Source organism: Meriones unguiculatus, chromosome 14 (genome assembly GCF_030254825.1).
Source record: "Meriones unguiculatus strain TT.TT164.6M chromosome 14, Bangor_MerUng_6.1, whole genome shotgun sequence".
NCBI classification, from domain to species: domain Eukaryota; kingdom Metazoa; phylum Chordata; class Mammalia; order Rodentia; family Muridae; genus Meriones; species Meriones unguiculatus.
Window position 1 is genome coordinate 83,537,721 of NC_083361.1, and position 9,870 is coordinate 83,547,590.

Sequence of the window (9,870 nt, forward strand, 5' to 3'; positions counted from 1 at the left end):
AAAAGCCATCTGTGCCTGCTGCCTGCCTTACTTCTTCTAGGCTTGGGGTCAGCATCACATCAGTACCAGTTCACAAGTCCTCAGCCACCTCCTGCCTCTCCCCTCTTTGGTCTCTGTGGACTGACAGGAGCCTGAATTAGAACTCAGTCCCTCACTCATTTTTCTAACCACCCTGAGCCATTTTACAGGCAGGGAGGTGACCAATGAATTGCCACAGGCATCTAGAAGCAGTGACAAGATACTAGCCTTTGGTGAGAGAGGGGACCCTAGGCTGCTCCTCTGTGTGCTTCACAGCGCTTCCTGAGCTGGACACCAGCAAAAAGCCGGGATTCTTAACTTGGTCCAGCTAGCCTGCCCCTCCCCCATAGCATCCCTGATTCTCCAGGCAGCAAAGGCCTCCCGGGGAGGTGTGGCTTCTTCGGCCAAGTTCATTCCAGAGTCCCCAGTCCCATGCAGCATCCTAAGGCCGCAGTCTCCCGTGCACCTCTAGCCCCTGTACCCCACTTGGAGTCTGATCGGCTGGGGAACCGAGGTCCAGGAGGCAAAGCCTTTCCCTCCCGGCCCGGGGCTCACCGGCATGACTGCGAAGGTCTTGAGTGCTTGGTTCAAGCTTCGCACCAGAGCCCACTTGCCAGGCGGCGGGGCGCTCGCCTCGCCCGGGTCGGCAGGGCTGCCCGGGGACTCCATGGTGAGCAGGGTCTGGTGGCTGCACGACGCGACGCGGGCTCCCAATTCACCTAATCCCGCGCGCCACCCGCTCGGGAACCCTAAACCCGGCCATCTGCCACGGGCCCATGGCAACGGCGGCTTAGGTGACGCCCGTGGGCCTGGCGGGGAGGGGGCACTGCGCTGCCGCGACCCCTCCCATGAAGAACCTTGACATCCCCAGATTCCCGGGGTGTTTTTCTGGGACCGCAGCCAGGAAAAGTGGCTTCAGGAACCTCATCTGGCTGCGGTGTTGGAGAAATTCGGTCTGTTTTCTACAGAAGGAAAAGCAGGACAGCTACAGGGGAGCACAAGCAAACTTGGAAAGGTTTTAGGACTACAGGGAAGTGCGTCTCTGCTCCCATGGCCACTGCTGGGGAGAGAAGGCTGGCAAAAATCTCCCAGAAAGACATCTTCAGGGGACTCGAACCCCCAAGAGCTTGTCCAATCCTCTTCCCCAGGACCCTGGGTCCAACTAGGGGTGACCTCGGATCTCAGAGGTACCCTGGACTCCCCAGGACCACAGGCCACTCTGATGGCTTCGGCTCACCTTACAGAGGCTGGGCATCACCCCTGAGTCCCGGCATCCGAGCAACATGTGACACCAGGTTCCAGTCCTTGCTGAGCCGGGGACCAGAGGCCACTGCCAGTCCCTGACGCTCTCCAACCTCTTGCCCCATCTGGCCAGCTTGTCTGCTTCTCTGCTCAACGTTCTGCCCTTCTCTTCCCTCCTTTCAAATCCACCTGTTTCCCCTTCAGACGACTTCATGGTCTGGAACTTCCAAAAGCCACTGTTCCCTTAGCAGACCCCAGCGGGGAGAGCAGGGAGGACGGGAGCCAGGGTACCTCTCCCTGCCTGCCTGCTCATGAGGTCTACAGAGCGCAGGGAGGAGCTGCCGGGACTTTGGCATACAGCGCTGTCCATACAGAAGCCTTTGCCGAGAACACACGCGGAGCAGGGCACACAGAGCCCTGATAACACAGCATGTCCTTGAGTGCCCGTCCTGGTGGCATGTACGGTTCTAGACACAGATAAAGGCGGACCACCAGATAAGGGTCGGCGCTGCGCCCGCATCAGCGCTGTGGATCCCGGAGCCAGACAGCTTAGGTTCAACCCCACCTGGCCACAAGCTGTGTTCTTGGGCAAGCTCCTTTAGCTGGGGTACCCACGTTTCCTCATCTGCCTGCTGCAGGATGGGGGCACCATAAAAGAGCTTACGGATTCATGGGTTAAGCTGAGGTCCCCGCGATGACCGGTGATGGGAACACTGTGTGCTTGGTGGCTGCCATTGAGTGAGGGCATCGTGGGAGGGGAGACTGCTAGTGACATCATCTCCTAGGCCTCCGTGAGGCAAAAGGTGTTCCAGACAGAGAGAATGGCACAACGAGCTGCAACCGACAGGGAGAGGGCAGACAATGGGTCTAGTCCCTGGAGAGAGGCCCCTGGGGAGGCCTAGCAGGGTGCTGGGGAGTTGGCTCTGCAGGTGGCACAGGAAAAATAGGTCTGCTCCAGAGTGGCAGAGACAGAGAGGGTCAGAAGCTGAGAGAGAAGAGAGGGTGGAAAGGAGAGGGAGAGGGAGGGGATGACTCCTTGTAGGCTAAGAATCTTAACTACAGCTGATTTCTCTTCAGAAACTTTGGAGGAGCCAAGCGGCGAGGCAGAGGCAGGTGAATCTCTGAGTTACAAGATAGCTTGGTCCAGGCTGAATAATCCAAGACAGCCAGGAATAGAGAGAAACACTTTTTTTAAAAAACAAAACAAAACAAAAAAGAAAAGAAAAGAAGAAAGACAGAAAGAAGGAAAGAAAAGAAAAAGAAAGAAAAGAAACCACCACGAAGGGCGGAAGGGAGAAGGAAGGTAGTCTACAAATGTAAACAAACAAACAAAAATCTAGGTGTGGGTATGGCGGCTCAGGCCTGTAAGTGTACAGAGGCAGAGGTAAGAGGAGTAGGAGGCCGAGGGCATCCTACGATGCAGAGTGGTTCAAAGACAGCTTGAGCAACACAGCAAGACTCAGTGCCTAAAGATATAATGATAAAGGAAAGAAGTTATCAAACAAGAACCCTGTGCCTGATGTCACTGGGGGCTGGGGAGGTAGCTCAGAGGTTACGAGAGTGTATTGCTCCTCCAGAGGTCCTGAGTTCAATTCCCAGCGCCCACTCAGAGGTTCACAACCACCCATAACTACAGCTCCGGGGGTTAGGCACCATGCATTCATGTACCACAGACACATACATGCTGGGAAAACGCACAAACATAAAAGACTGTAAATAAATCTGAAAATTAGGAACCGTCACTGCATGGGTGATGAGAATAACCAGTACTGTATTTTGGCATGCAATTCTCCCTATTCCCCTGGGACTGGAAAGGCATAAAGTAGTGAAAAATTTACGTCAAAATGTTGGACACATAGTATGTGAAGATCTAAGCTGTGAAAACAGAAAACGGGGTGGAGCCTCAGAGGTATAGCTCCTATATATCACTGACGTCACTTTGGTCTTTATGTTGTTACGTATTTAAGACACTAGTTGTAAGCCCAAGGGAAACCATAAAGAAAAAAAATCTTTGTAAGTTCTTTTTAAACAAATTCTTTTATTTTTAAGAATTTATTTTTACTTGTGTGCGTGTGTGTCTATGATGAGTGCCCAGGTGGGATTTCTGGAGTTTGCTATGAGCTGTTGTGAGCTGGCTCACAACATGCTAGGACCTAAATTCCAGTCCTCTGTGAAAGCAGCAAGCACTCTTAACTGCTGAGCCATCTCTCCAGCCCTTAACTTTTTTCTTTTTAACACACACAAAAGGAAAAAAAAATTTAAAGAGGGGGAATCAAGAAAGGACTCAAAATAATAAATTTGGAGGAAAAGTCAATTAAACACCAAAAAAAAAAAAAAATGGCATCAATGAAGGAACTTGAGGAAGACGTTACAAGACATACAGAAAAAAAGTAGCTGAACAGCAAAAGGCCTTAGCAGGGACCCGGGGAATGTAACTCATTGGCTGAGTGCTTGCCTTGCGTGCATGAAGCCCCAGCACCACAAAACCAGTCCTGGCGCATGCCTGTAACCACAGCGCTGGGGAGGTGGGGACAGTAGGATCAGACGTTCGAAGTCACTCTTGCCTACATGGCAAGCTGGAGGCCAGTCTGGGGTAAATAGACTGGTCTCAGCCAAGGAAGCCATTAGCAGTAATTACTTTAAACGTAAGTGGATTAAATGCAGCAACGGAAATGAAGTGCATGACAGAATGGCTAGGAACACAGGATTCTACCAAGAGCTGCCTGCACGAGACTCAGTTTAGATCCAAGGTCTCCACGCAGATAGCGTTCCAGGCAAACAGTAACCAAGAGGGAGCAGGGTGTTCATGTCAGTATCAGGCCCAACAGATTCGAACGTGATTTGCAACAAGGCACAAAGAAGGCATTATAGTACATGAAGTCGCAATACAGCCATCAGCAAACGGGCCAGAGCTATCTCCAAACCTCCCTCTGCCTGCAAATCTGGATCAAGTTCACATGACTCCCACCCTTGCCTACCACAGACAGGAAAGTCATGTCAGAATGAAACAAAAAAGCCTCCTGAAGATCCTCAAAGCAGCAGCGTGTGCACACGGAGGCCCGACCCCTCTGGGGTGTCTTCCTAGAGATCTTGGCTAGAAGGGACTCTTGCTACAGTTCCACAGCTTTCCTGATACTGACTCCCAGGCTTCCTCCTGTCCCCCCTGGGATCTGGCTGTCACACTTCCGGTTCACACTCAATGGGGCTGAAAACTGCTCCAAGGACACAGGGAATAGTCTGCATCCTTGATGCTCTGGGTGGCACGGAACCAGGCCTCAGTGGAGCTCTGTGGGGCTGGGGGAGGTAGCCTCAGACACCCTAGGACTCCTTAGGGACCCTGTCTAACTCATAAGGCCATAAAGACAAGGGGAGTGCCCAGACTGGCAGCAGGCTGCCCAGAAAAAAAAGCTTCTATCCCGCAAATGCCACCCAAGTACACCTCTCCTCCCCCAGGCCCTTTGCCTGTTCTTTGTTTTAGCCCGTGCCCCTCCTCAGGCCTCCTCTTCCTGACAACTGTCTCTCCATCAGCGTCCTTGTTCCCTATTAGGTCCAGGCCTGCCCTGCTTATGTTTCAATGACTGCTTGAGCCTCAGTTTCTTCTCACATGAAGTAAGTTGGGTTCCCCACCTCAGCTTTGCTGAGTCACTTAGGATGATGGCCATAGATACCACTCCTCACTGTCCTGTGAGTGTCCTTTGTGCCTGGAGCCCTGTCACGGCTTAGGACGTGGCTAGGTGTGAAGGGAGGAATGAATGAAGGATGCACGAGTTGAGTGTGTGGCTCAGGAAGGCTGAGGTAGAAAGCGAAGGAGAGAGGATGGATGAATGATCCTTCATTGATGTAGCAGGGCAACCCTCACATGGAAAAAGAAACACTGGATCCTCTGAGGTCTCCTGAGAGTTTCCCATCCCAAACAAAGTAAGAGAACACAGCACGAGGACACATCACAAGGCCATTATCAGCAGGTGCGCGACAGCTGACCTCCGTGGAGGTCTATGTCAAGCCCTGGCTGGACAATTTATTAGCATGACAGTTTACTCTCGAACCTCCAACAGGCAGGAGCTACCTACCATCAGCCCCTTGCAAAGTGGTGGTAGCAATTAGCCTACAGCCTCACAGCTGGCGAGCCAAGGAGTCAGGAGTCCAGCTCAACTTTTGCATCCAAACTCAGCACCAAACACTCCTCGCAGTGAGAGGGCTTTGCTATCCAGCTGGGAAGCTGAGGAGTAGGAGGGGGCTGCCCTTGTTTCTAGGACTCTGTGGAGGCCGAGGCAGTCAGGAGTGACACAGAGTCCAGGATGACAGGAGCTAAGAGGCTGCCCTGAGGCCTGAGAGGATGTAGCCAGGCAGGAGGGAGAAGCCAGGGTCAGGGGAGTGAGTAGAGAGTGACACAGGCAGGAGTGGGCAGGTGAGGAACAGAATCGGCAGTACAGGGCTTACAGCCTGGGACAAATTGGCCTGCAAGTTCAGCTCAAGGTTCCCCCTAGCATCATCAGAGTCTGAGATGGATCCTGCAGAGTGGGTTGGCACCCCCACCTGAGGAAGGAAAGACGTAATAGACAGGTATGTCCCGTTTGAAAGCGGATAGTGCTGTCATTCACTCATAGATCTCTCCCATCAGGTCCCTGCAGGATGAGGCAAACAGCCCAGTGGGAGTGGGGTAGGGTCAGGTAGAAGCCTGACCAGAGGCCCTGGGGGAACACCCCTGAAAGCTATGAGAACCCCAGATCCTCCTTCTGGTGGGTCCATGTGCATCCCCATCCATTAGCCCCTTTAGCTAGGCTTTGGCTTTTTCTCATGGACCACTGAACAAGCTCTCAGCCCCTAGAGATTTTCCTGATCAAGATCAGTAGCCAGCCTTTAACACACCAGCCCCATGTAGCCTTGGGGCTTCTAGCCAAGCTGCTCCATTGGACTTTCATAGCCTGGGACAACAGGAAACCGGTGGCTGAGGTCCCGCAGCACTGAGCTTCACAGTCCTAGGGCTCTTGCCAGGCCCACCTGGCCCACTGCCTACATTCCGGGCTCCCACTTTGGAGACCAAGAAGCTCATTAGAGTCTCAGGCTGGTCACGGGGAAGGGCTGAGGATAAGAGACCAGAGTGGCCCTGGGGAGGCGTAGGAGGACTGGAAAACCCAGCTGATGGGCAGCACCTTTTCAGCTTCCTGGGGAGCTCCAGCTTAGGGCCCGTCACCCCAACTCACTTTTGCCCAAGGTCTTCCCTTAAGTAAACTTGCTAACTGCTTCCCCAAAGACCTTCCTCACCGGGACCTTAGCATATGCTGTTCCTCTGCCTGGTATGCCTGGGACTCAGAGAAGTGGACGATGCCCAGAGACACAGGTCAGTGAGAAAAGAAAGCTGCCGTGAGAGGCAGGGAAGCCTTCACATCTGGGCTCTGAAGACTAAATAGCAGTTTTCTAAGAGGGAGAGGTGGAATCAGTTTCCATGGCCAAGCACGTAGAGAAGCAAGCATGGAGGGTGGCTCTGAGAAAGAAAGGACGAGGCTCACTTACCTGCTGTAGAATGACCATGGTCCTACCTCAGAACTCCTGCCCGAGGGAGCCACCAGACACCGTTCTGTGGGAGGAGACCACACCAAGCCCTGAGCCCAGGCAGATCTGCATCTGCAAGGCCACCTAGGCTTTCCCCTCCCCGACTCCTCACCCTCCGCCCTGATGTCCGTCCCTCTGATCACAGCTCAACCTATGTGACTGGTGACAAAGCCTCCGTTACTGTCACCGCCTCCGCTGCCCAGAGCTGCTAAGCCTTCCTCATCCAGACTCCCAAAGGGCCCCTAGAAAGTAGCATATTTAGCCCCACACCAGACACGAGGGCAAAGCTGGGAAAAGGACTGTCACTTGCCCAAGCTCACACAGCAGGGCAGGGAAGAATTAGGGTTAAGACTTGGGCTCTGGTCCCAGTTCAGGACTGTTCTAGGAGCAATAGGTCACATGGCAGATCGGTCTAACACCTGCGTGTTCGTGGCCCTCCTCTCCTACCTCATCCAGCACAGCGTAGGCCCAGAAATAGGCTCCAGAGAGAGTGCTCCACTGAGTGTGGGTACCAGAAGCAGCCCCAGTCCATAGGCCCGGGGGTGAGGGCCCTCTGTCCCTGCCTGGCCTGGCCCCCCAGTGCGAGCATTAAGTTTTCACAAGGGCCCATTCAGAGGACTGGGACATTTGATCCTCTGCCCACAACATAGCTGACATCTGAGCCCTGACCCCCAGGCCCTGGGTCTCCATAGGTACATGGTCCTTCCAGAGACCTGGACCAGCCCAGGGACTTGGCAGGGGAATAACTGCAAGAGCAGCAGGCTGTGGTCAGGAGGGCTGGCATCTGAAGAGGCTGCCTGGCCCCTGCCTCATTCATGCACGTGCCAGGACAGACCCGGACCTTGGAGGGTGATGCAGGGCAGAGCTGAGATGCATGGAAGACCTCGGGGCTCTTCTATCCAGCACAAGGCTCTACCTCTCCAGCCTCAGGACATCCTATTTCTAAACTAAGAGTGAGACTGTGTGTAAGATTGTTGCTTTTCAGATTGAGAACACAGAACCATCTTTTCTTCTAGGCCTGTGTCTGGTTTCGCCTTGTCCCCTCAGCAACCCTGGCTGGTGGCCTTCATATTCCCAAGTCACAGATAGGAAATGTAAGGCACACAGAGAGGAAACAACTTGTGCAAGGAGAGAAAGATTGCCAGAGAGACAACCAAAAGGAGAGAGAGAGAGAGAGAGAGAGAGAGAGAGAGAGAGAGAGAGAGAGAAGCACTTTGTTCCCCTCAGCCCCACCCCCATCTTCTTCCCTGGCTCTGGATGCCCCTGACCCAGGCCCTGTGATCTCCAGCTGTTCTCTCATGCAGGGCACAAGCCTCTATGTGCCTGGCTCAGGACATTTTCCTTTCATAGCTACGGTGGCAAGACCATTATAGGTTCAGGGAGCCAAGTCCCTGGAACTGTGGTGCTGTGTGAAGCCCTGGCTAAGCAACAGGCTGTGGGGCATGAGCTCCAAAGGAGGCCCCAGCCTGTGACTCCTCCCCTGTCCGAAAGTCCCAGCCAGGGCAGCCCATCCTTACCTGGGTCTTATCTGCACCCTCTGAGCAGCAACCTCCCAGCTTGGGGTCAGGGGCCACAGGCCAGGAGGACTCTGGAAGCTGAGGCTGGAGCCTGCAAACACTCTGCCCCAGCCTGAGCCTTGCTCTGATGTTGCTTCTGGGGTCCCCCTGGGCTTTTCTGTTTCCTGTTGTCTCTCTGGGTCACTCTCTTTCTTTCTGCTCGGGGCAGCTGTCCAGCCTGCAATGCCACCCTCCCCTCTCTCTCCAAAGCCTTCTCCCAGGAGGCGGAGCCCTAGAGGGCCTCCAAGGTCTGGAAGTGGTGACATCAGCATGAGGGGCGGGCTGTGCTGGGGCTGGGACTAATGTCCAGAGGCTTCTCAAGGGTGTGTGAAGCACTGGCTAACCAGCAGGAATGCAAGGCACCGAGGCCCCAGGAGGCAGTGGGGGCCAGTGTGGAACTTGGGTCTGGGGTCACCGTCTGGGCCTCTGGTTGTATGTATCACCGCCTGCCATCTCTGCGTGGTTGGGCTCCTGTCCCACCTTGGTCATGACTTTGCTGGGTCTCAGCTCTCGGGGGCCTCCCCCGCCCCCCATGCGGCTCCTCTCCTCCGTGACAGGACTAGAGCCCCTATAGACAGGCAGGCTTGGCAACACCTGGGCCCTTGTGGGGTAGAACGTACAAGGCAGGACTCCGCAAGACGTGTTCCCATGTGGCTCTAAACCTGCCCCCACAGCTTGTTTCCGGAGTCTTGTCTGGGCTGATTTCCAGACATTTTGCCAAGCCACCTGACCAGGAGCAACCTCACAGAGACTCGTCCCATGTGAAACAAAATGTGTGATTTTAAAAGGGGGTGGGGGCGGGGAGTGGATTTGACACAAAATACTCATAATAGGTGAGGAAAGTGGGCTGGAGGACTTTCCCCCCTGAGACCTGACCCTTTCTCCTTCCCACTGGGGGTGAGGATGCTAACGGCCCAACAGCGCCACCTGCTGGGCACCGTCAACGGCTAGGAGCCTAAGGCTACAAGAGAGGGAAAGAAGCCTCTGCCGGTCCGCTTCCTTAGACCAGGGTGCCACAGTGCAAGGGAGCCCAGAGACCAAGGACAAATTGCACCCAATGCAGCCCTCCCCCGTGGGGCTGCTACTTACGGACCGACACAAAGTGGGGGAGACACAGGTTGGAGCACCAGAGCCCGGCTGGCAAGGTGGCAATGGGGCAGGCGTGCTTTGTCAGGGCAGAGGTGCACGGTGGGAAGACAGTGGGTGAGAAAGTGGCTCGGACCCATAACTGAAACACTTCTCAACGTCCAAACTTGGCCAAGCGGGTCACCCAACCCAAGAAATCTAGAAATCCTTTTCAGTTTTGTTTCCCGAAAACAGAGCGTCTGAGAGCAAGCAGGCTGTCAGAGATGCTCAGTTGTCTTGGAGGCAGAGAACCAAGTCCCCACATAGTGGTCAGTGTCACAGCAACCTGGGCTCTTCCCCACCTCACGCTCCGCCCCACCCCTCCAGGTTCTGCCTGCTTTCTGATCCATGTGTAAGGGGCACCGATTTCCAGCAC

At 54.5% G+C, this 9,870-nt stretch overlaps 1 protein-coding gene across 6 annotated transcripts in view; it reads right to left on the bottom strand.

Annotated features, from left to right (window-relative positions):
• The window catches only part of Myo7a (myosin VIIA), a 67,047-nt gene extending 58,488 nt beyond the window's left edge, over window positions 1–8,559 (bottom strand). For all 6 annotated transcript variants that reach the window (XM_021634793.2, XM_060367608.1, XM_021634791.2 and 3 more), the window contains exons 1-2: window positions 8,331–8,559; window positions 6,775–6,838 (exon numbers count right to left, since the gene is read on the bottom strand). In XM_021634793.2, the coding sequence (XP_021490468.1) occupies window positions 6,775–6,792 (18 nt within the window). In that variant the 5' untranslated portion in view covers window positions 6,793–6,838; window positions 8,331–8,559. The remainder of the gene's footprint in view (window positions 1–6,774; window positions 6,839–8,330) is intronic.
• Between the last annotated feature and the right edge of the window lie 1,311 nt (window positions 8,560–9,870).